General features: G+C 38.9%; 1 protein-coding gene across 3 annotated transcripts; it reads right to left on the bottom strand.

Annotated features, from left to right (window-relative positions):
* Positions 1 to 4375: 4375 nt before the first annotated feature.
* On the bottom strand, positions 4376 to 19243 carry LOC108680360 (protein gooseberry). Of its 3 annotated transcripts, none has more exons than XM_047884795.1 (6): positions 18904 to 19243; positions 15665 to 15978; positions 11484 to 11598; positions 7273 to 7441; positions 6360 to 6598; positions 4376 to 6050 (listed from the first exon to the last, which is right to left on the bottom strand). In XM_047884795.1, the coding sequence occupies exons 1-6, from the start codon at positions 18941 to 18943 to the stop codon at positions 5536 to 5538; spliced, it is 1392 nt and encodes a 463-aa protein (XP_047740751.1). In that variant the 5' UTR covers positions 18944 to 19243; the 3' UTR covers positions 4376 to 5535. The 3 variants fall into 3 exon arrangements, with proteins under 3 accessions (XP_047740751.1, XP_018024655.1, XP_047740750.1); XM_018169166.2 differs by having other exon boundaries at positions 6360 to 6589; positions 7273 to 7444; XM_047884794.1 differs by having other exon boundaries at positions 7273 to 7444.
* Positions 19244 to 25937: the final 6694 nt, after the last annotated feature.

A 25937-nucleotide genomic window follows, 5' to 3' on the forward strand; every position in this document is an offset into this window, starting at 1 on the left:
GAGACACCGAACGCAAAGTGTAAAATAAAATGATTTTGTCCAGCAAGGCCTCCTGCTGGTCTCAGGAAGAGAGCGGCGCTGCGTAAACAAGAGGAAATATGCGCTGGCGCGGCTCCCTCATTCGCTATGCACAATCATTTGGGGCATGGAGAATTATCACGACAATGAATCAAGACGCAAATGTACAGAAACTGAAACTCTTTGGCAAGGCCATGCTAAAGCAACGAGAGTTGGCGGCACCATCGTCGCCTCTGTTATCGCCTCATCACTAATTCTCAAATTATTATCGTATTTCACATTTAGTAAGCATACGCTTAGTAAATGTGAAATATAGGCCTTTGTAGCCGACTTTATATTAACTAGATCCGTTGGAAAATGAACAGTCCTTGAAGCAAGACTTGTTTACTGTCCTCCAAGCGGCTTAAAAGTGTCTCAGATGATTTATAAAGCAGAACAGAAACCATTCAATAACACCATAAATATAAATGAAAATTCATGGAGTTTTATGGAAGGACTTTTAAATATATGTTAAATCGTGATAAATTTGTAGAAAAATGCTTGATATGACGCCACTACAAATATTTCAACGATTAATAATAAAAATCACCAAGTAAGCAGAACTGAAATAGTAATAATCAACCGAAAATTCCCGATTGGTTTCACAGTCGGAGAAGTCAAATTGCCTCAATTCTGTGATCAGTTGAATTGAAGGTTGCATGGTATAAACGTTTTCACTCGTTTTCATGGCGTGTCCATAGTCTGATAATCAACGACCGAAAACTTAGTTATGAATCATATATGTGGTTATCCTTTCATTAATACCGACATACTAATAGATAAAAGACCCATGCTTTACTAAATAGAATGGTTAGAAACGCTTTTTTTGTATTCGTGTGCAGCGACAGCGTGAAATATTATAGCAACGATGTCAACAACGAACGAAAATGTTGCTCAGGTCTGCCAAGTTTCAAGAACCACACAAATTAATTGCTTTATCTTTTCTGTCTATACATCCAATTTGTTGTAAAGAAACGTTTCACCGTTAAAGCTCATGAAAACCAATCTTATTAATGATCAAAATATATAACATTTATCAATTTTATTATTCATGAATGGCTTTACCGATAGAAGTTTTCCATTGACAATTATCATTTTTATCAGAAATCACGTGCTTTTCAGTTTCATCATTCTTTTGCATCGTCAATAGAACTAAAAGGACGGAAAGTTTGAACCCTAATATGGACATATATTATATATTAGGAAGAATATTGTCTTTGCTTCAATCATTGCTTCAACATATGCTAACTCTTTCTCCTACTTATCTAACCAGAATATAATAGGTTAGACTTGGAAATAAAGTTGAGCTTGGTCACTATTTAATTGTGCAGATTTGAAATCGATTTTACAGCAGCTGCAAATCTTGCATGCAGAACTTTTTGCTGCTGCGAACGTGGACTTATTCAGCATAGGCTCGATCATATCATTAATTAGGCGTCAACCAATCGTAGATTCGATGAGTGGCCTGTGGAATGAATTAATTATCCCTCAATTATTTTGTGTAGAGATCTTTGTTAGCATTGTAACAAAATTTTTATTAATATGCGTGAACTGTACATCTAACATTTTTCAGCTATGCAGTACGTTCATCTCGTTAATTGGACCAATTACTGACATGCTGGTCGGGTGATGCTGCTACACCTGAATCGCCGCTTACATTTGCATTTGCATCTTTATTTATTTTAAGCAAGTTTTGTTAAAGATCAGAGAGTTAGTTTTATTTATTAGCTTCTTGTTAGTTTTTTCAATAAGTCGTACTAAATTCTTCGTAGGTGTTGGAAGATTGAAAATTAAATTACCGATAGATCGGTAATTTAACTAACTATTACTATTTAACTAACTATTTAAACTATTTATGTAAACTGTATGTATTTGCAATTAATCTTTATTTATATCTACATCCACGCTATCCTCTAGAGTCTATAGGGTTACTACGTCTGCATATATGCTTGCGTCTGTATCAACGTCAATACCGGGGGCTACGCCCCCTTCTACAATTATGACTAACTCTTCATATGCATACGCATCTGCCTTTGCAACTTTGACAATGTCTATACGTCCACAGCAGCGAATGTTCGCCTCGACAGTGGACGGCACTGACGAAGGCTGCGCACCAACGTTGCTGTGGACGGAGCCACACTCAGCTAAACCTGCATTAAGTCCCAATTAAAGTACTCGTACGTCCCCGCTTCGTTGTTATTACAATGCAAATGACAAATGGAGTGTCCATTTTTTCAGTCAAATTTTTAGATGAGAATAAGAGCATGATAAAAAATTATTTTGAATTCCTCAGGATGTGAATTTTTTTATGCAGTATTGAGATGCTTTTGTCTTTTAGATGAGTGAAAAATTTGCTTTAATTCATCTAATAGATAGCCTCATCATTCGGCAAGTGACCCTTATGATTCAGAGTGTTCAGTAACAAATCCATCTTTCGAAATAATGCTTGCATTTAGAAGCATTATTACGTCATCGAGTAACATAATTTCTGAATGCTTCAGTAATTATTGGTAACAATCACCCATTTTACTACACTTTCAGGTTTATTGTTTCTGCAAAGCGGGAACGAGTTGCGGTTCCTATCAAGGCTTCGTAAGATATGAGGAAGCTAGATCCTAACAAAACCATTTTGAAGAAATAAGCTATGGCATTTTGTTTGACTAAATTTTATACTGTCTATAGCCTTGAATAAATTAGAGGAAACATTTTCTGAAATCATTGGAAATCATTTTTTTCTTACTCAGGCATGTTTCTCAAAATGTCACACGACACAACAATGCGTTTGACAGGAATTATAATTCACAGTTTAATCGATTAAATTTCTTCTCGTTTCAAGTGACTAATTTCACAACTTAAATTGCGAACACAAAAACTATCCAGTTTTTCAAAACTAAAATCTTGCGTAGAATGGAATTTAAAAACGGTGTTTTAATGACAAGCAAGTGATTTTCATTTATTGAGGTAGCATGTCTGCTTGTATTAGCGACATTTCTCGCTGAAAAATCCCCTCAATCATAAAAGATTTTGGAACATAAAAAATCCAAAACAATTTTGGAAGACCACACCACCATACGATTATTCGGAGCGTAAACGGTCTCCATATATACGCCTCAGTTATAGGAGGAGCTAACTGCTGCGATCACCTGTGATATGGGGCCTGAAAACAAAGCTAATTTGTAAACAATGAGAGCTTGTGTAATGTATTGATGTAGAACAATGGGCAGCGTGATGAAGTGTGAAGAGAAGGACTTGCGGCCTGTGGAACTGCCGCGGTCGGTCTGCCCCGAGCGTTCGCCATAGCATTTGGTCGCATGGGTGGTCTACTGGGCACAGCGCTCCCTTGATTGCGTCTGCCCACAGCTTAAACTTTTATCGATGCGAACCTGCCCTGGGTATCTTGGGCAATCTGAAAGCTTTAGATGTGTATATATTAGGGTGGCCCTTATAATAGCGTACCCTTTTCAGAATTTAATTAATCTAAACTTTTTTATTTTTTACATCAAAATTTTTTTTAATTTATGTGATTTTACATGAATCCCTGATTTCATGAAATTTTTTATCCCTGTAGAAGTTAAATCAAATTACGATCGACAAGCATAAATTGATTATTTACTGTAAGCATCAAAATAATTTCAAAATTGCTTTTAAATAGCAAAAAATGATAATATGCCATAGAGATTCACGGAAGCAGTCCATTGTTAGTGGACTGCTAACACTGCACTTCAATCCACTAACACTGCGGAAGTAATGTTAGTGGATTGAATTTGTGTTTCTACTACTAAATTTTTCTCAAAATCAAATTTATAATCTATCTTTTTTCATCAATAAGAGTGTTTAAGATTGGCAGTAAACTGTATGAATTTGCAAATAGTTAGTACTAAAATCACGCTACGTAGTGCATGGTATAAATCAAGCCAGTTTATTATAAAATTTTTACACGGCATTAATTGCCAGCAAACATTTTTTTAATATATATGAGGGAAAATTAAAACATTCTTCCCAAAATGAAGATGAGATCCCGTATGCTTCATATAAAATTAATGTAGCGATGAAGATGCGAGGGATTCCATTATTTAGGTCTTTGCCTTATTAACAAATAAAACTCTTTTCACTAGGACAGGCATTTGGTTTAGACCTAATTTATTAAAGTTCACTTGAAACATTCAATTTTGGAATAATAATATTGATATGGCTTGTAGGAAACGTGACGACTTTCCTGCAGCAAATTTATAAGTCATTCATCATAACGAAATCAAAATTCTTTAAGAAACATGGACGCAAATTGTTGTGCCGAGAGTAGGATAAAATGATAACAAGATTCATTGATTCGTTCATTTACCGTAACTTTTCACAATTATTAAATATTCAAATATTTCCACGACTAGCTAGACTAAAGTAACGCATTGAATGAATTTAAACAAACTAATCTACTTTGTTGTTTTAATTAAACTTAGATAAGCATCAAAAAAAAAGTCTATTCACTTATCTACAGCAGTAAATTCAATATTATTGAAGCGCTTACATTTTGATTCGCCTCTTAATTCATCTATGAACTGCGCTCGGGCAATAACCATTTTCTTAGCTACTAACTGGAATCATTGATGCACTCAAAATTATTAACCTAGGTTGCGGAATCGCAAAAAAATGAACTATTTCTTCTCTCTCTATCAAAACTACTTTGTTGTCTAGAATAAAATAGCAGATAGAAAGACATGTGGCGAAATCAAGATAATTGTGAAGAACTAAATTGAAGAAACTAAGAATTAAATGATTTTACTGTACAGGTTTATGAAATAGAATGCGACGATCGGATCATTAATTGCTGTGCTCCGAAATATGCCGTTCGACGATTATATCTCCAACGCTTATATTAAAAAAGACAAATGCAAAGACTCTGTTACAACGATTATAGAACGCGCCATACCCAATGTATTCTTATTGCATCGGAACAGCAATCGCCATATACATACTAGCGTATCGTAAACGGGGATGCTGAAATATGAGGATATTTGCAGGTCACTTGCTTCTTGTTCTGAAGTCATACCGATGTACTTCAGTATAATGTAAACACAATGCAATAATCTTTATTTCAAGTGTCTAAATTCTTATCTTGATGTATCATCTAAGTATCTAATTTAATCTGCACATCATCGAGATCCCGATAATTAAAATGTTGTTTTAAATATTTATAAAGATCTGTTTTTGAAACTGATGTTAGTATGGCTACGACAAGCCTCGTGATTAACTCGGATGAACTTATAAAAAATACAATACTAAGGCTTGATACTAAAAGTAACATTGTTTTTCAATACAAAAGTTATAATAACCATCGTATCTTATAATAAAAACATGCATTTTTGATGTTTATACAGGGCGTTATCAGGCAGAGGCCCGCAATTAGAAACTGTACATTATTTACACGCTTGCATCCCAACATTGGTTCCGAGCCAAGAGCAGCGGCCGTCAGAGGCTGCTATGTTAATGCACACGACCACACATTAAAGAGGACGGGTCCGCGAATTGGCTGAAATATGACGGATAGGAAGCTGCGGCAGCGGCGTGAGCAGCATGCACTGCGGCGGAGGGAGAAGAGTGATGAGGGGCTGAGGTGTGCACGCTGGAGACGGAAGAAGATGTGGAATGTGCTAGAGGTTTGTCAGGGGAAGAGGTGGGCACGGGAGGCGATGTCACCGAGGCATTGAAGGATGCGTGCGCAGCTGACATATTGTAGGACTGCGACGGAAGCAGTGATCCCAACTGTCCGCTGAGTTGGCCCCCGAGCTGTTCAAAGCTAGCAGGTGCAGTCATGCCTGTGGTGCACCAGCTTCCCATGGCACTTTTAGCGCCCCAGGTGCCGTCGGGACCGCCACTCATGGCGGCGTAGGGCATTGAGGCCATCGTGTGGGACATGAGGCTCGAGTGGTCGACGCCCGTGAGGCTCGACGCTGAGTAGTCGTAGCAGGTGGCGGCCCCAGCCTGCCATGAAGCAGCGCCTGTACCAGGAAGAAAAAACTCTACTTCAAAGCAACGATATTTGTAGTCTAAGCATGAATGTGCAACGTTTCAGATTACATTGTCTGTAATAGAGACAATCATAAGAAACATTTCTTTATCATCAATTAGTTATATATTACTCTGAATTATTATTATGGCATGAATGCAATCGTGTCCTTTATGCATTTTTTATACCCGGATTCCAGTAGTATCAATATTTTCGCTAGATAAAAATTAGTAGCAGCGAATTTTAATGGAATTTTATCTTAAATGGATTCGCCATCAATAAACACAATTTGACTACTCACCGTGATACGCAGCCGACGCAGACATAGACGACGGGTCGCACATCTGTGCAGGATACTGATGGTGCGCCATGTACGGGGCAGCAGCAGCAGACGCAGCAGCGGCAGCAGCAGCTGCAGAAGGCGCCATCGGTGAAGTGAGGGACGCAAGTTGCTGGCTGTTGAGATGCTTCCTGAGTCGCGCCCTTCGGTTGCTGAACCACACTTGCACCCGCGCCTCAGTCAGGCGCGCCCTGCCCAAACAAAAGACGCTCGTCGTCAGCTGACGATTTATCAGAGTCTCCAATTATTACGTTCAAAAACCCGCTTCGATATTACTATTTTTCTTTTGTTAGTCATAGTTCCTAAATTCGGTATGTATGATTATTTTTATTTCTAACATGAATACCTTTACTCCCAAAAAAATTCCAGATACTATTATCACTACAACAGTACCAAAATGTTTTGAATTTTACGTTATATTCACTAAGAATTCAAAGTTGGCAAACGCTGACCCTTGATTATTGCTTGTATCAGTTAAATGGTGCAGTCTCTGATCCTATCAATCACAAGAAAGTGTAGTCTCGCTTTCCATCGGTTTCAATAAACTCACTTCAACAAACTACTACTGATATCTAAACTATTCATACGGGTCCTACTGATGAACTGAATTTGTAAGCTACGACTAATCAATCAGCTCTATCGGCGCTCTATAATAAGTTAAGGCATTAACTTCTGCGCGAGTTCCTTCTTCGCGGGTATAGACGTCAAGATATTGCGCGCTTCTCGAAAGAGCGTTCAAAGAGCTCGACGCTCTTTATTCATATAAGGTACTCACTTCTGCGCGAGTCCTCGCGGGTATAGACGTCAGGATATTGCGTCTTCTCGAAAGAGCGCTCGAGGAACTCGACGCTCTATATTCATATAAGGTACTCACTTCTGCGCGAGTTCCTCGCGGGTATAGACGTCAGGATATTGCGTCTTCTCGAAAGAGCGTTCGAGGAGCTCTAGCTGCTCGGCGGTGAAGGTGGTACGGGAACGCCTCTGCTTTCTCTTGAGGGTGAGGCCAGGTTCGCTCTCTGTGTCGCTGTCCTCGCTGGCGTCTTCTGCTGCGGGAGGCCGGCACGGCGGGGTTATAGCACAGCAATGAAAAACATTTATTCATTTAAATAATTCCGTTTAGAGGTAAATTTTCTGCTGGAGAGACACAAGATCAGAGCGCAGGGAAGCCCAGTTATGAAATGCATTGATAAATTACAAATAATTCCGTCATGATTCAAATAAAATTTTTCTACTATGTAGACCCAGGTTCAAAGCTGTGAAGCTGCTTTAGGGGAGGAAAAGCACAACAAAATTATGATTTGATTATCAACAACTTTCACACAATTTTGGGACCATAAAGGGTATTCAAATTAAAAGTTGGAAAAATTAACCAAAGATTGACGTATAATTTGATAAAGATCGTATATGAGAGTTTTCCGGTCATTTAAGCCTATTGTGAGCAGCCTATCGCCATCGATGGACATTCAAGTGACGTGAAATTAAGCGCATTTGATGAAGAGTAGCGATTCGGTTTGTTATGCAATCCGTGGCAAGCGGTATAAAAATTCTCCGGCGAAAACAAAAGGACCTCAACGGCTAACAATCACAAAATTCATTTGGCCGTGAGCGGTCGTGACGTTTCTTCTAAAGACTGACGTGCTCTCCATTCGATCACGGCAAGCGATTAGCTTTATTGTCTCTTCAGACACCAATTGCACGCAGTGATGAGCATCATGAGTTGAATAGCGGACTCAATCCGATGCCTCGGCACGATCACATCCCTATCGGCTCATCCACATTTTTACTCACTATATTGCCAGGTAATTAAAACCGCTTACGTGTGGTCGACGTTACTACAAAGCCGTTTTTATGTTACTAAGCTGTTTTTATTGTCTCACATTTAAATACAAGTTAAATTATAATACTTATTTAACGTGAAACTTTCAGTGCAAATAGACATGATAGAGCGTCAACGAGGCCGCTTGTCCGTCGCTTTACAACGGCGGTGACATCTGCAACGCCTAGGCGAGCGTTCTACATATTTTCTTAGATTTTTCCGGAGCTCCATTGTTCTACGTGGCAAAGGAAATCAGGCAAGGAATTAGTTCCTTTCTTTTGAGACTTTAGAATAGGAAAGTGAGTGGCAAGGCGTGACGAATCATTGCAACAGGTTTCTGACACTTCTCGTTCTTGTAGAGACAGCTCCTCTATTCTCGCTCGGTAAAACTGTCAGGCGTTTTGACTTTTCAGTAAATCAGGGAAAAAATACAATTTACAGAAACATAATTAAGAAAGTTGTGCTTTTTTGCAATTGATTCATTATTAGATTTACTTTACTTGCTCAATTAATATGCTTTTGATCGCGTATAAACTACACGTCCGTTAAACATGGTAAAGCCACATAAATAATTTTCATGCTGAACAGAATTTTTCTGCAGAATGTGGACGTATGTTTCGGATGCGGATGTATGTATGTTTGTATGAGTGCTTCCGTGCGAAAAGGAAATCGATATTATATAGAGAAAAGAGCTAATTTATTTTTTTAAACATGATAGTTAATATGCGCGCGAGAGGGTGGCCATGCCACATTTTCACACGGTCGTGACTGCAGCGTCGATATGAAAGCTTGTAGTCATCTTCGTAGCGCATGGCGCTGGCGCTATTAAATTGCAGACGCAAGATGGAGCAGTTCGAGTAGACCTCCCAAGAGGTGTGAGAGACGTGCCTTGCTGTTGTCAGGAGCCAGGATTACAGCACTCATGCCAGCATTACTCAACTAGAGGCGATTATTGTGACTAAAAACGGCACCGCACCTACACGCAAAACTTTCTGTCAAATCATCCTCAGAAATGAGTTACTTCACTGACCGCTCGTGCGGCCATATGCAAAGCAGCAACACCTCCTCTCTCGTCTCACTCGCTTAATCATCATAAGTAAATATTTTTCCCGTGAGAAAAAAGTGCATATCATCGTTGTAGCAAAATTTTAGTTCAGATGTAGTTCCATCCAAAGAGGTTGATGGCAGCCCTTATAAGCAATGGTTAATAAGCTTTAATATAATTATTTTATGTGAATCAAAGGTTTAAAATACCAGTGTCGATGATATTATATGAACAAATTTATTCAATTTCGATGGTATCAGGAATCAGCGAGGGGCACTTGTAATTTTAAAAAAATCTTTCCAGGAGAAAGAGCAACAAAATGAAAATATTTCTTCGGTAGAAAGCTCCTACATATAATGCATGTCAGATCTCAAATGAAACCCGAAAAGAAAATAATGGTGAAAGGTTTTCTGAGCCATGTGCTTTCTCTGATGTTTTTTTTTTTTTTTGCTATAAAAACTGAGCGGTGTAATAACCATAGTCTCTAAGCGAACGTCACAACACAAATACTGCATAAAAAATATAACTCAGTACTCACTGCAGTGAGTGACAGAGAGCGCATTTTCTCGTCGACGAAAACGTGAAGTCATGGACGGACAGACAGACGGACGGACAGACGGACATGGCGAGCACAATAGTGCATTTTTTCCATAAATGAGAAAATGCGCTAAAAATAAGCAGAAATTACAAAACATGTGAAAAATTAAACGATGAGCCGAGTCGAAAAATACATATATAAAGAAACATGCAAGAAGTTATCTATTCAAGTTTACGTGTGCTGTTTTCATTTTGAAAGACAAAAAGGTTCAATTAATGGACGTCGGTGAACGTGCCGAGCCTGATTGACTCGTCGAGCTCCTAGTGCGACGTCCGAGGCTGACACGTCACGTGACTTGATGCACGACTTCATAACCTACGGCGCACCACTCAAATGACGTTAATGCGATGTTTAATTAACGTTGATTCAACGAAACAACGTTGAATTCAACTTCGATTCAATGCCAGATACAAATGTCAACTTCGAGGTGGGGGTGAATTCATCGGGAGAAGGACAAGACTATAGCATTTGTTGGCACAGCTTGGACATTGGACGAGTGCAAGATCAAAAACTACAATTGAATGCAAAATTTTTATTTCTAGCATGCCTAAGGTTATTGAGATAGAAAAGAGTCGAATTCTTAAAGAACGAGTGTAAATATTCAGGCATGAAAATTTCATGCAATCAAATACTCATTATTCACTGATAAGTGATTGTATGATAGTTCAGTAGATATTTTAAGACGGAACATCCCTTGCATCATAATTGATGACAGCTCATTGAATCCCTTAGTTTGTTACGGAAATTAGCCTAAAATAATATCTGTTGCCCTTAACGAGCTAGAAAAAATTATTTAGAATAACACGGGCTTTCCCTTGAGTATTCAATTTATTTTTGTCTTAGAAGACTGAACACATGTTTGGTGGCTGTTTTTCCTGATTCTGGCAAGTTTTCAACTGAATTTATACAGAATGTAATATTTTGCGCTGCCCAAATAGGCTACCTCACAAATTAATCGTCATCATTATATATACTTGAAAAATCTTTTTTAACATACAAAATTAAGTTTCCACCTTTGCCTACCACACACTTTGCCCCTCTGCCCAGGATACCAGGATTTGTCCCTCTGCCCAGGATACCGTCAGGATACCAGGTTTTGCCCCTCTGCCCAGGATACCGTCAGGATACCAGGTTTTGCCCCTCTGTCCAGGAAACCGTCAGGATACCAGGATTTGCCCGTCTGCCCAGGATACCATCAGGATACCAGGATTTGCTCCTCTGCCCAGGATACCGTCAGGATACCAGTATTTGCCCTTCTGCCCTGGATACCGTCAGGATACCAGGATTTGCTCCTCTGCCCAGGATACCGTCAGCATACCAGTATTTGCCCTTCTGCCCAGGATACCGTCAGGATACCAGGATTTGCCGCTCTGCCCTGGATACCATCAGGATACCAGGATTCGCCCCTCTGCCCAGGATACCACAGGATACCAGGATTTGCCCGTCTGCCCAGGATAACGTCAGGATACCAGGATTTGCCCGTCTGCCCAGGATACCGTCAGGATATCAGGATTTGACCCTCTGCCCAGGATACCGTCAGGATACCAGGATTTGCCCCTCTGCCCAGGATACCTTCAGGATACCAGGATTTGCCCGTCTGCCCAGGATACCAGCGCCACCACTCACCCAGGATACCGTCGATGCTGTGGTCCTTGCGGAGGTCGTCTTCTCTGCGGCCACCGCGAATGATGCGACTGATTGAGCTGATGGAAGGTGCCTCCGTCTTGTCCACCACGCCATCCTATAGGCCACAGAAACAATGGAACTCGTTAATAAATGAGAAACTCGGAGCTTTCAGTTCCAAAAGAAAATTGTTATGCGTGATATTTTATCCTAGAAATGAGTAAGAATGCTGATCTTACCATTTGAAATACTGCCAAAATTTTCAGGCATATAATTTTTACGAATTTTACTATTAAATTAAATTAAAAAGCCTGTAATTTACCAGCAAATTTATCTATAATAACAAAAAATATCATCCTCCTGGAAACACCAAAATTCTAAATGTGTCATCACACTTCAGCAGTATCCGTGAAGCTGATCTCGCCATTGTCGGACTTCTCACCAAAGCCCTGATCAGCGCTGGCCATAAAATTCATGAGCGCAATTGCGAAGCTGAGCAAGGAAGCTATGCTGCGCGCCGGTGCCTGGGCTGCGTAGACCACACGCAGCCTCTCCTGACCTCATCCTACGATTGGTCACACTCAGGCGGTTGGTGCTCGCTGGCTCAGGCTCTCCCGACGCGCTGCCTCATGGCTCTCTACGTATACCGCGGCTCAACTCTAATAGTAAAATTCGTAAATTCGGCTCAACTCTAATGATTCAGATTCCGTGGATTCGTTTTATCAAGATTTTTTCACACAGTAAATAATATTTATTTTGAGACTGATTTTGTTTAATTAATTTCATTAATTTTTGTCTATAGTCCCATAAAGTTCACATGCTATCTGCACTAAAGCATATTCCAATACGTACATCCAATTAACCATCAAGAAGCCTGAATTACATTTCATTGATGTTTTATACAAATCAATTTAAATCAAGTATTCACGCCTCCAGAACACTAGTGTTGATCGGATACTTTTTTTCTCGAGAGCTCAAGTTATTCATGACGTCGGAAAAGCTGACGTAATAGCGACATCAAGCTCAGCGCTATATATGCCGGCCGCAGCTAAAATACATTTGCAGAACGCACAATTCCCGGAAGCGCAGCCTTCTACATCCCGTCAAGACTGGATAATTAAAGAGCAAGCTGACATAAATATTTATCTAAATATTTATCTTATTTATCTTATTATTTATAAATATTTATCTAAAACAATTCGATACACGGCCAAAATCTTTCAAAATCCGCAAAAATTTATGACAAATACGGAATTGCATCGATTGAGGCAGGTGAATAATCCAGGGATACCAGATAAAAACAAATTGTTGGTTAACTGGCAGAATCAACTCTTAAGGTGTAAATTTAAATGATCAATCTACTTTTTAAATCTGAAACTTATTTATCTAGAAACTATATTCGAAGAAATGTGGGAGAGTCTGAATCGGACGAATCGTATTTCCGTCTCAGTCTGAATGAGAAATATATGCGCACAGACGGTAAATATTAAGAGACATTCCTGAAAGTCGCTGACACTCTTTGATTATTTATTTAAAGATTGTTTACCGTGTTGCTTGGGCAGTCATTCCCGAAAGTCGCTGACACTCTTCAATTATTTATTTAAAGATTGTTTACCGTGTTGCTTGTGCAGTAATTTATGCTTGTAGCTTTCTATGCATGAGAGAAAAGAAGCATGAGAGACCGCTCCCGTACTGGGAAGGATCCCTGTTGGATCAGGCATCTGATAACATTGAACAGCAATGGCAGCCGGTAGGGTGAGCGGCAAAAAAAAGCAACAGCACCCCTTTACAGTTCGCCTTTCTTTAAATGACTTGAGCTTTGTGTAATATACGCGGCCATTGAATGGAAGCGTCACCCCGCTAGTACGGTTCAAAGCAACCGCCTCGCCATCTCTCTATAAACTGTGAGAGCGCAGAGCTGTGCCGTCACTAAACCTTCCTAGCTGCCATAGCGCCTCTTTGTTGACGCTAGAATATGCGAACATGTCAGAACTTCGGGTACCCTTTCTGAACTTGAATTTCTGGAATTTGTGGACGGTCTAAATAATTTGCGCTTCGACCAGAAAATGAGGCTGAGATTGAGAAAATGAGGCTGAGATTGATATCAAAACAGAGTACAGTTCTAAGCTTGAATTTTTTTTTTGTTTATTATAATTAACCAAAAATAAAATTTATTCTGTATTAAATTATAGATCTCATTCCTTCTCTCAAGGGATTCTTTAGACTGCCATAGTTGTTTTTTTCACCGTTTCTAGCAAGATGTTGCTAACAATGAGAAAAACCAAACAAACGTACTAGAAAAGAAGTAAATAATTGAATAATATTATTTTTTCACGACACTTTTCCGCTTTTGTTGCCGTGCAATTTTAAGCCTGAAATATTTCTACACATATCAAGGAAGTTAACCCTTATACCTTGCCTTTTTAGGCGTGATTCCTTATCAAATCCACTGACGGGTGAAAAATAAACTTGTCGTATACTACCTCCTATCACTGTTAGGAAAAAGAGATCCAACCGATGTAGTAGGAAATGGCTGCTGTTTAAACACGCCAGCCTCCGAGGCTGCGACTCATCTCGTGCAGGGGCTTTGAAATCGATCGCGTCATCGCAGTCCCTTGCTGCTGAGTGTCATCAAAACTGCTAGTGTCACGTGGCGCGCCTGCCTATATGTTCCTCCGCCTCCTGCACTGATAGGCTCCCCTCTCTCTCAGGCCCTCGCTCCAGTCAATATCCTCACAAAGAAAAGCGTCAGGCACCCAATACGAATACCCTCCTACTCCCTCTCATTCTCCACAATGGCTTCTAACTTCGTTCCCTCCATCTCGATAACGATAGCTTCCGAACAAGGGTAAATATCGTGTTTGTAAGCGTACCGTAAAAGTATGTAATGTCCAACGTTTAGAACCTTTCTGTTTACTTAACTACTCCGTTTGGACATTTCACTCGATTTCTCTGCCACGCATGACGGTAAGTATCCCGCTAATAACTTTAATCTGTCTTTACCTACTGAAATCTAATTAGCAAACAAAATTCGTTGCTTACGATATTGACAGATCGTCAACTAAAACTTCACGGAGCAGTAGGTTCGGAGAGTCAACATAGAATATTTAATATTGTTTCTTTCTTCTTAAAGGTGCCTTGTCCATATTATAGAAAGTATCTATGTTTCTGCTCATGGCGAGTGAGAATCAACAATGAAGGTATCGATCTGTGACAGCAACACAGGCTCCGAGGCAGCAGTGATGTGATGCTACTCCGAAATATATCAGAACCGATATACTTCTGAGATAGTTTGTACATGCATGCTTCAACCTCGATAAAATTTTCACGACTTTATGTTGACGGTTCAGATCATATTTTTCTGGAACTTTTACGTGCAAAGCATGTTAAAGAGGAACTCCTTTGTTCCTTGCAATGTTCCATTTGGCATTAGACCAAGTATGGACAAAATAGTAAATTTAGTCATACATTCAAAGTTTGATCAAAGTATAATTTCATATATAAATGCAACTTGAAATGTATACTAAATAACTTTGATGCCAAAGCTCTAATATGTGTCGAAAAAACTTTTTCTCAGTAAATACATTGAACAAAAAATAAGTCGCGAGGGAAAAGGCTGCGATGGAAAAACTCGCGTTTTTAGCTGTGAACCTCATTAAGTTTCGCTGCATCAAGACGCTGTCAAAACAGAGTCTCCGGCCGCCCCGCTCGAGAGTTTGTGTACAAAGCAGTGGATCCTTTAAACACTGGCATGCCGTCATCAGGAAACTAATCTATCAAGAGACGTGCATTTTACAGCCCACACATCGAAGCTGTTGTGGGTTTATTTTCGAGGAACTCAAAGACATTCCAGACCGAAGTACATGCTCCAGAATGGACTGCGCCTAACGCCTTGTCTTGCCAAAAAACGCTTGGTGCACTGCATTCCCCGAGACGCTGTAATTAGGTGGCTAAGTAACTCGTTCAGTAAAGACTTCTAAATTCATGTGGCTTATTTTTTATTAAGAAAAATTAGGTTGGCCTAATTAGGAGATGAGCTTTCCAGATTCTAGGAGCATCGAAATATGACAGTGCATGGATTCAGGAGCGAAATTCATGTGTTTATTTTTATAACACCAATGATCACATGCACAACGTCAAAGTTCAATAAACTTGGAGAATTTACAATGTCATAGGAAACTTACCTTGACGAGCTTGTCGCGAATCTCCCATGAAAAGGCTCCCGGATTTTCTTTTTTGTAGTCGTCGATTTTTTTCTCGATATCCGGTGCTGATATTTTGGGTTTTGATCCTCCGATGACGCCAGGCCTGATGGAGCCCGTTTCTTGGTACCTGTTGAGTATCTTAGATACGCATCCGTGCGAGACCCGAAGCTGCCGAGATATAACGCAAGGGCGCACGCCGGCCGCGGCCATCTCCACGATTTTGAGGCGAATGTGGTTCGGCAACGGACGACCGTTGATGAACACCCCGCCGAGTTGATTTACGCGCCCTTGCCCTAAGAAATTCAAGAAACATAGACTAATAAATTTTTTAGGGAAAAATTTTTAAAAAGATTGAGACCTGTAATTCACGAATTTGTTAGACTTGAATGGAATGCCCTAAGAAATTTAAGAAACATAGACTGATGAATTTTTTATGGAAAAGTGCCCTAAGAAATTTAATAATTGACCTTGCCCTAAGAAATTTAAGGAACATAGACTGATAAATTTTTTATGGAAAATTGCCCTAAGAAATTTAAGAAACATAGACTGATTAATTTTTTATGGAAAATTGCCCTAAGAAATTTAATAATTGCCCTTGCCCTAAGAAATTTAAGGAACATAGACTGATAAATTTTGTATGGAAAAACTTTTAAGAAAGATTGAGACCTGTAATTCACGAATTTGTTAGACTTGAATGGAAGTCATTAAAAGTAGTGTAGGACGACATTATATGACACCTAATGGTAATATTTGATCAAGACGATATTTACATCATTCTAGTACGGCAAGGAATCACGTTAGGTTATAGAATTTTCGAGTCAGGTTAGTAAAACATAAATAATTAAATTAGGTATGGCCAATGAAACAGATCCTCTCATGCAATAGAAAAACTTGTATTTTCAAAATTAAATACCTTTAATAAAAATTAATTAAATCTGTAATTTAGAATTGTTTACGATATTGACATTTCATTCATTCGTTACATTGCAACGTATTTATTCTTCTTTACGTTACAATTCATAATTTTCCGCGTGCATTCCTCGTTTCGCTATAAATGAGTTCTAGGAGCGGTCGTTTCATCGATCGAGTACAAATAAAGTCGGGATTCTTTGTTGAAAAATGTAAAATTTTCATAAATAAATTAAAAGTACGGCCTAGTATAAGTGTGCTACATTGAAATGATGACTCCCCTTCAACGTACACTAACTCTGAAGTTCTTTTTGACGAGTATAGAAATCGACTTGTTTTAATTTCTACTGCACCATGATTTTTGAAACACGTCAATTCAATCAGAGGCACTCTTAAAATAGAAGCATGTCACTTCGTAAGAAAATGATTATTTGATATTGTAATTGATTAGCGGCAAATATATGAAAGTAAAAGTACAATTAAACGAAAACATATCAGTGTGTAATTGCATTTAAATTATTGCGAACACAACGGAAACTTAATTTGCTCTTATATTGGGAAAAAAACTTGATTTTTGAGATTTCTTTCAGGTGGCCGCAAAATTCAGAATATTGAGGGCCAAAATTTGAATGAGGTCAAAAGTTCTTCTACTTCAAAAAATCTTCAATGCGAACAATGTTAACTTTTTTGTAGGATTTTTTCCAAATGTAAAATTTGACATTTTGTGCAGTTATATGTGAATCCAAATATTTTAAGACCTAAATGCAGCAATTTTAAATCGTTACAAATCCATTCTAATTCTTTCTTATATCCAATTCTCAACCGTCGCTGCAGAGATCGAGTACGAATTATCCAATCCTGAATTCAAATAATATTGCAGAATAAATGGGCTCTAATGCCAATTACACTGAAAGAAACTAAAAAATATTTCAAGATCCCAACTTAAATTTTTACCGACGATTACATCGTTAAAAGCATCATATCTTTTTGCTAACTTATCGAACCACACAAAAATTATTTTAATTATTTATCAAATTACCGAGCCGCACTCGATATTTTTCTCTCATATTTCACTGTTCGGATCTCCCCGACCAAATTAGTGTACATAAACCGCAGAGCCGGCAACAAGTGCAGCGCTTTTAAAATGTATAATCGTGACTTGCAACAAGTTCATTCATCGCTAAATTCGATTATTTTTAACCCCGTGTTTTGTAAGCAACACGACGAATTAAAACAATTTTTTTAATTTTTTTTTTTATAAAAAGGCCTCCCACACACACCATTCCAACAAAAAAAGGAATTGATTTTATTAATTAAAAACAGGGAATGGTTTCATGTCAATGATCAGGGCCCCGACCCTGTATTTTTTTTAATTGCGTGGCAATTTCCAGTTCCTCCAAAGCCGGGATAGAGCCCCAGCCTATATACACACTGTTTGAAAAAAAATTGTATTCTTAATTTTAGGACGAAGTTGTACTTTACAATTTTGCCGAATTCAATCCATGGTGATACACATATAACTTTGAGAGGTTAATCATTAAATAGTTCGAGGAATGACTTCATAATCGAAGTAAAACAATCGATTTCCGAGTAGCAATCTCTGACGAGAAGCGCAAGATCGAAAGTCCTTCGTCACAGAAAAGCACCCGACGCCAGGGTCTAAGTCAATTTAAATTTAATATCATACGGGTTTCTTTCAAATTCCTAGAATTAAATATGACTAGAAATCTTCCTAGATGAATAATACGTAAAATGAATAGTATACGTGTATATTTTCAAAGATTTTTGCCAACGAAGTAACACCTTTCCGTCATTAGAGCTCCGATTGAAGCACCGTTTAGGCATCATCACAAGACGTTTAACAAGCTTTATGGTATCGTTATCATGAGCTATATTGATTAGTCAATTTATTGTTTAAATTCACTGAAGACGTAATGTTTGTCATAAATAATTTTTTTCTGTATTTTAAATCACGCTACATAATTACAATTAGTATTTTTGTCGAACCATTTTGTTTCAATTTCCCAAAGATCACAATCGCCATTGCTTTCTGTCACATTTAATGACAACTTGCGCACTCTGTAACTTTTTATTATAGACATTGCATGGGATTGACAACTTCTAAGAGTTTCCGAATATAGATAGATTTCTATATAGATGATACGTGAAAAGGGCTTCAATTTTTAACATGATTTGAAATGAAATCCCTAAATCTGAAAACAATTTCTACGTGGTCCACCTTAAATGATGTTCTGGATTCCGGAAGATGGTTGACTACTCTATGAATTTGTGATATATCTATTACGTACCTTGAAAGGGATAGCCTGTGAAGATTGGCCGTATAGTCATTGTATAAGGTCTGGGATCAATTTCTGCGAAATTGGCTTCAAAAATCACGAATCACTTCACTGAAAGGAAAGAACCTATCACATCCAAGTTCTGCGCACTTGACTGCTAATAACGAACAGTACTAAACAAAAGCAGGTTACTTTTCATGGAGAACCTCACAGAGGTATGATTATCAGAACTGAGGATCGCAAACGAATTCGTGAGTCACGACGTGCGAACGTTCATGTATTTCGGCTCACACCACAACACTGGATGATCGGCAACAAGATATCACTGCAAACGCTATAACCCGCACAGCCGCAGGTGTTCAACTACGCCTTCCTCAGCCCCGGCGGTCTCTATTTGATCACAATTCTCCGCCTCTCGTCGGGTGATGTCGGTGCCGCGATTGGTTCAAGTTTGCCAGGTGCCCCGAAAGTGGCCGATGAGGCGGGACGTGGTCGGGTGACCCCTGTCGCTACGGTCCCTTGTTCTCCCCTCTCCGAAGGGATGCTGGTCTCGTAGGTGGGACGTTGCGAGGCTTCGACAGCCATAGGAAAAGGACTCTACAATTGATGGCTGGACCTTGAAATTTTCTGTTGTTGAAATTATTTTCTACAAGTTTTGTTAGTGTGGCACGTTCTTAATATTTGTTCGATTTAAATTACTGACGTTATTATGACGAGCTTCATGGATAATTTGAACGCCTCTCCAATTAGTAAATATGTTGTTGTGTTCGATTGGTTACAGATATTTACATATCTTGTCCGTATTGACAAATACCCTGCCCAGAGAATTCATTTAAGCAACGGTGTCCTGGTCTAAATAAAGATTTTACCGGAAATGCAACACTGAATGCAATTGACAAGTATAGAATAATTTATAGTACTTTTGCATCCACCAAAATAATGCTGCTCACATTTACGATTTTCAATTAACATTTATTAATAATTTTGCAATGTTTTTGATCTAGGTTTAAGCTATATAGGTGCCCTGATTATGTGAAATTTGTTAAAACAATCAGGAGCTCAAATTCACGATCTGAGATTTCGTGATAAACATATTGACGCGACGGGATCGTGGTTTAGCAGACCAATCATCATCCCCGGTCTGGTCTACTATCCCCGGTCTGGTCTACTACTAAATCGCAATAGTTTTCATTATTTCCTACAAAATTGGTAGTAGTATCTCAAGTATTTCAACCAACGTGAAGCAACAATGGAAATTATTGAGGAAGCATCTCAACTGAGAACTCTACAATATTTTCAACGAAACCAAATTTCAATGATCGTGTGATGAATAGAATGCTTTGTGTCGCTTCAAATCATTTTCCAAAATCATCAATAATTATGGACACCTGAAACTTCAACGCACTGGTTGTAATGATCCCTCAAAACACAAACAGAAGTTTCCTCAATCCTGATGTGAGGTCCAATGAAACACGGACATATTTTTTATTACTGATGGAAGTCGTTGCAGCATTAATGGCCGCCGATAATTCATGAACAATCGTCCGCTTAAACTCTTATAATATCGAGCACACATAATCCAGCCTGGCCACACATCGACACAGGCTCATGAAACTCTACGGGCTTTGCTCAACATATATTAGTATCCGACGTTAAAAGGTTTGATCTATAGATGGGGAGAGTCGTGCTGAGACGCACTCATCGAGAAATTAACTAAGGAAAAATTCCCTCCAAAATATTATTACTAATTAGAAATATTTCAACACTTCATAACGTCTATTTTTTTTGTTAATAGAATAATTTTTGCGACAGCGAATAAGTGCACGGGCAGAAAATATTATCTAGTAACGCTCTTAAACGTCCTAGACTGAGTGATAAAGGCTCTGCAAAGTAAAATTTCTCGTGATATTATATCTGGACTAAACCTTTGCCTCAAAATTCAAGCATAGACGGTTATAGAGCAGCAGAAGATTATAGAGCAGCAGACGGTTATAGAGCATCAGACGGTTATGGAGCAGCAGACGGTTATAGAGCAACAGACAGTTATAGAGCAACAGACGGTTATAGAGCAGCAGACGGTTATAGAGCAGCAGACGGTTATAGAGCATAATCTTAATTCGAGTAATAACACATTGCGAGAATATATACGGCCACAAACATCACCTGCATCGCTAGCGACCTGCTCCCCTTCAACTCTGCTCTCCATGCCAGCTCCCGGGGTGGCCGTACCCATGCGCTGGCTCGTGGGTGGCCTGCTGACGATGTCATAACCGAACCCCAGAGACGCGCTCTAGAAAGTCCGTCGTCGCAAGCGTTGACGTGCGTGACTTTTCTGATTGAGGGGCCCTCACAAAACCTAATGGAATTGTAGGGCAGCCGAAGTAAAAACTCAGCTACTCGCGCATTGTTCTCGCAGATTTCTCAATGCCTCCGATCTCCCGCATTAGAAATTCTTTGAAATTGTTTGCGATATTTTCCAGCACGACTGTTTGCTCAGGAACTCCAGACTACATCGTGGGACAAAAAATTAATGTTCCAAAACAGAAAAATGTGCAATATTTGTTCTCTGTGGTGGTAATGTTGCAGAGCAACTAACGTGAAATCAGTTGTACTAATTTAAAGCAGATATTGTTCTTAACAGTACATTGCACCGACCAATAATCTTGCTATCACTAAATGGACATTCTTATTATTATCATTGTATAGATGCTGCTCTTAAACGTATAATGAATATGAGGCTCACTTATTAGATTATTTAGAAGCATGAGTTTTGGATATGTAACTTATTAAAGATAAACAGTGAAGTCACGGAACGTCGTTAGCTCAAATTCCCTCTTGAATCCATTTGAGCATTAAAATCCAAATTAATCAATTAACGCCTGATAATTAAATTAGCAGAAAATGATTAATCAATTAACGCCTGATAATTAAATTGACAGAAAATGATTAATTAATTAACGCCTGATAATTAAATTGACAGAAAATGATTAATTAATTAACGCCTGATAATTAAATTGACAAAAAATGATAAATTAATTAACGCCTGATAATTAAATTGACAAAAAATGATAAATTAATTAACGCCTGATAATTAAATTGACAAAAACTAATTAATTATTTAACGTCTGATAATTATATAGGCAGAAAATAACACGAGCAAATCTCTGAACTCTTTTCGTACGCGGAGATTGACATGTGCGGTCCCTAGAGACCATCCAACGACTGCTCCTGACGCCATGATGGACATTTAATGAAATGACCTGAAAGGCTTGTAATTAAGATAAGATGAGGCGCTGTCTCTGCTCACAATAACACGCACCTCTGAATTATCCAAAACAAAGCTCGTGTCAACATTGAACAGCCACAGTCCATGGGCCATACTTTCAAAACTCGCTAAGTGAACGTAAGTACTTACGCTCTATTTTCTTGTCAATGATTGGTGGATTTTGTTTGAAAGGCCGTCAATGATTGGCTGATGAACTTACGATCTCTTAAATTTTTTTGAAAGTATAGGCCCATAACAGCAGCCCAAGTATACGCGCTCGAGGACGTACTTCATTAGGAACTTCATTAGGACACCGTAACTACGAAAGACAAACACAGGCATTTTTTGCTTCAAAAGTTCAAAGGATTGAATGGAACAAGCACCCAAGAAAGGAATTCATGAAAAAATCTAGGATGAAAATGCCGATCCTAAATTGATTTTTAGATTTGATGAGACAGTAGATTATTAACGTAATTTAGTTTAATGGATTGATTTGTACATTTCTAGTTAGATAATTAGTAGCATGCAACTCACGGCGTATAAAAACATAATGATTTGTAAAATTAAAACCTATTTTCAGATAGGCTTTAATTTACTTGTGCTAGTAATAAGTCATCATCTATTCTCGGAATAAATTAATTTTAAACGAATAAAGATGAGATGCCGACCTCATCGTGTCAGTATGAAAAATATATTTTCACATTTTAATTTTTTTTTTTTAATTTAGCATAGTGCAACAATGAAATTATGAAATTCAAGTGATTCAAGTAAAGGGTTCAGGTATTTCAACCCAGACACTGGTATAACCCTTTGTCTAGTAATGGTAACTGTAATTACCACCTCTCTATTACCGTTAAGTCTATTACCACGTTTAACGAANCTGCTCAAATTGGATTTCAATGACGAGAAGAAATTTGACATTGAACAAAGCGTTAACCGTCAAAATGACAGAGCTTGGAGTCGGGATGGATCTGTGGCACCAGAACAGTAACGCGCCGTCAAAATCCCATGTCCGTGATGGTTTGGGCAGCGGTAACAGCCACTAGCTGGGATGTCTCCTCGTTTACGTCCCGTCAGTAGTGAAATTGAACAGTCAGCTATACATTTCGGACATTTTGGAAGCTGAGTTGTTACCTCGCGGCCGTAAACACTTCAACGGCTCACGATGGAGTTTTCAACAAGACTCTGCTCCATTATATGGCTGAAACAATACCCACAACTTGATTCAGGGCCACATCCCAGCGTTCATTACCAAAAATAAATGGCCCTCAAGAAGCTATGGTTTGAATCCTCTCGACTTTTCTGTTTGAGCTATTTTAGAGAGTATGGTCTGTAATAATGATTCTTTGGATAGTATGAAGTCTAAATTGAAACGAAAATGGGACTTGATCCCTCAAGAAATGCTGGAGTCTCCTGTGAAACTTTCCAGCGTAGGTTGGAGGCCGTCATCGAAAATAAACATGGTCATATCGCACAAATACGTTTGAGAATTGTTTAGGTACTTCTTGGCTATTTGCTCATCCAATAAAAAATTTTTCACCTGTTTGTTTCATTGAGAAATAAGAAAAGCATGCGTTGACAAAATATAGACGACCCAGTGGAAATAGGCTCAGCTTTGCACATTCAGTTTTCAGCCAAAATTAGAAATAGGAAACGACGTGAAATAGTCAAGCCGATCTCCCTATCTTTTACATCTTCTTTTCCAGGGGAGACCAAGATTAAATCTAGAACTTTCCGGATTTAATAATTCTAAAAAAATAACAATATGGTGGATAAAAGGAACACTACATTTTTTAGAACTAATGACGCATCACTTTGAGAATATTTGTAAGTCCTCTAATGCATTTTGAGAGATTTTCACACAATATCTAACACGATTGAGAATGTCATCACCATTCACCATTGTTGTGGCAAGTTAACGACATTAGTTGCCAGTGAGCGACTCGTCAGCATATGAAGAGTAAATCCCGCACGTTTGTGTGGTAATCACGACTGTCATTCATATCTCTCAGTAATTTGCAAGCAAAATAATGAGCTCAGTCATGCAATTAAAGGTTGACTCTGTCAGTCGGTATTCTCCCTCAAGTCGGTATTCTCCCTCAGCACCAATCACACTAACTTCCGTTCTCACCGACACCCCCCTCAGGGGGGACTTCTGACGGGTGTCTGTACCCGTCAGAAGTCCTATGGGATTTCGCGCTCCTAGGGGGATTGTTCCTGAGCGCCCCACCGCAAAAATAACAATATGGTGGATAAAAGGAACACTACTTTTTTTCTCACAGGTTTGTGTGGTAATCACGACTGTCATTCATATCTCTCAGTAATTTGCAAGCCAAATAATGAGCTCAGCCTTACAATTAAAGGTTGACGCTCTGTCAGTCGGTATTTTCCCTCAGCACCAATCACAAAAACTTCCGTTCTCACTGACACCAGATAACAAACACATCCATACTCATATAACTAACTAACTCATAAACAATTCAATACTTCTAACAGAAATTAAAGTCCTCGCCGTTGAACGTAAGAATCCTACCATCAATGCCACGGAAGTCGTCACTGCTCTTGTCGCCGACCTTTAATAGAAACGACCTACTTCATTAACGAAATCAGCCACAACTTCCTACCGCACTCAAAAAAGCTTCCTAGTTATTATGTGGCAACCAAATCCTACGAATCATAATTCTAACCAGTATAATGTGTTCTGTTCGAAGAGCGGGGAGGACAATTGCCACGTGACGACCTCAGTGGCATTGACGACAGCTTATATGTCGTCCATGTTGCTATAACCTTTCACTTTAGCAGTGGAGGTTTACTGCCTTCTAAGTGGCCGAGCCACAGGGTCACGGCTACTGTGAAGCTATTGTAGAACAGTGTAGCCTTATTTTTATCCTCAACAGATTCTGTCAAGCCTGCTTTGGCATGTAAAGGTACGCACACAGTGATAGCAGGTTTGCCCGCGCGGGCAACCTGCTCCAACCTGCCACAAGAATGAACATAGGATAATAATGTAAGTGTTCACAGTGAAAACCTGTACGAATAGGCTTCTATGTTCTATGGTTTCAGGCGCCAGCCTGAGCAGGTAACCAGCACGCTGGCAACCTGCTTTCACTGTGTGCGTACCCTAATGACCTATTTTAGTTACCAACTTACCAATAGTTTTAAGTTAGTTGAGCTGAAAATATTGCGTTGGAAGCTCAATTGAGTTGAGAACAGTTGTACCTCACCGAGACTTCATGGCAAGGGAGAACTGTAGTGAACAACAGCCGGCAGGAACAGCTTGGAACAACGGAGTTCCCTGTATTCGGTGAGCGTCTGAAGCTAATCTTGTGATGAAATAATCAAGGAAACGAGGATAGCGTGCAACTTTGTAATGATCCAGTCAATAATAGTCTAACATTGTTTTACAGGAAGCAAATGTACATAATTTACAGAGGTAATAGAAAGGCTACAGAACTTTCTTTTTACGAGCTTATTGCCACTGAGTCTGATTGATTACTCTTCTGCAGCAAAATAAGAAGTCGTGCAATCGAGAATATTAATCAGATAGCGCTATTTTCTAACAGTGATTTGCATTTATGTATCTCGAAGTTTTATTTGAAGACGCTTGCTTGAAATTCAAAGAAGATCAAACTGCAGATCAAACTCAGTTTTCGCCACGTTTTCAGATCCGTTATTAGACAATAATGTAACTGTGAGATATGTTCATACAGGGTGAACCATAATTAACTGACCCTTTTAATTTGTTATTAAATAAAAACTAAGAACGTTATGAAGTTGAAAC

Source organism: Hyalella azteca, unplaced genomic scaffold (genome assembly GCF_000764305.2).
Source record: "Hyalella azteca isolate HAZT.00-mixed unplaced genomic scaffold, Hazt_2.0.2 contig16209, whole genome shotgun sequence".
Taxonomy (NCBI): domain Eukaryota; kingdom Metazoa; phylum Arthropoda; class Malacostraca; order Amphipoda; family Hyalellidae; genus Hyalella; species Hyalella azteca.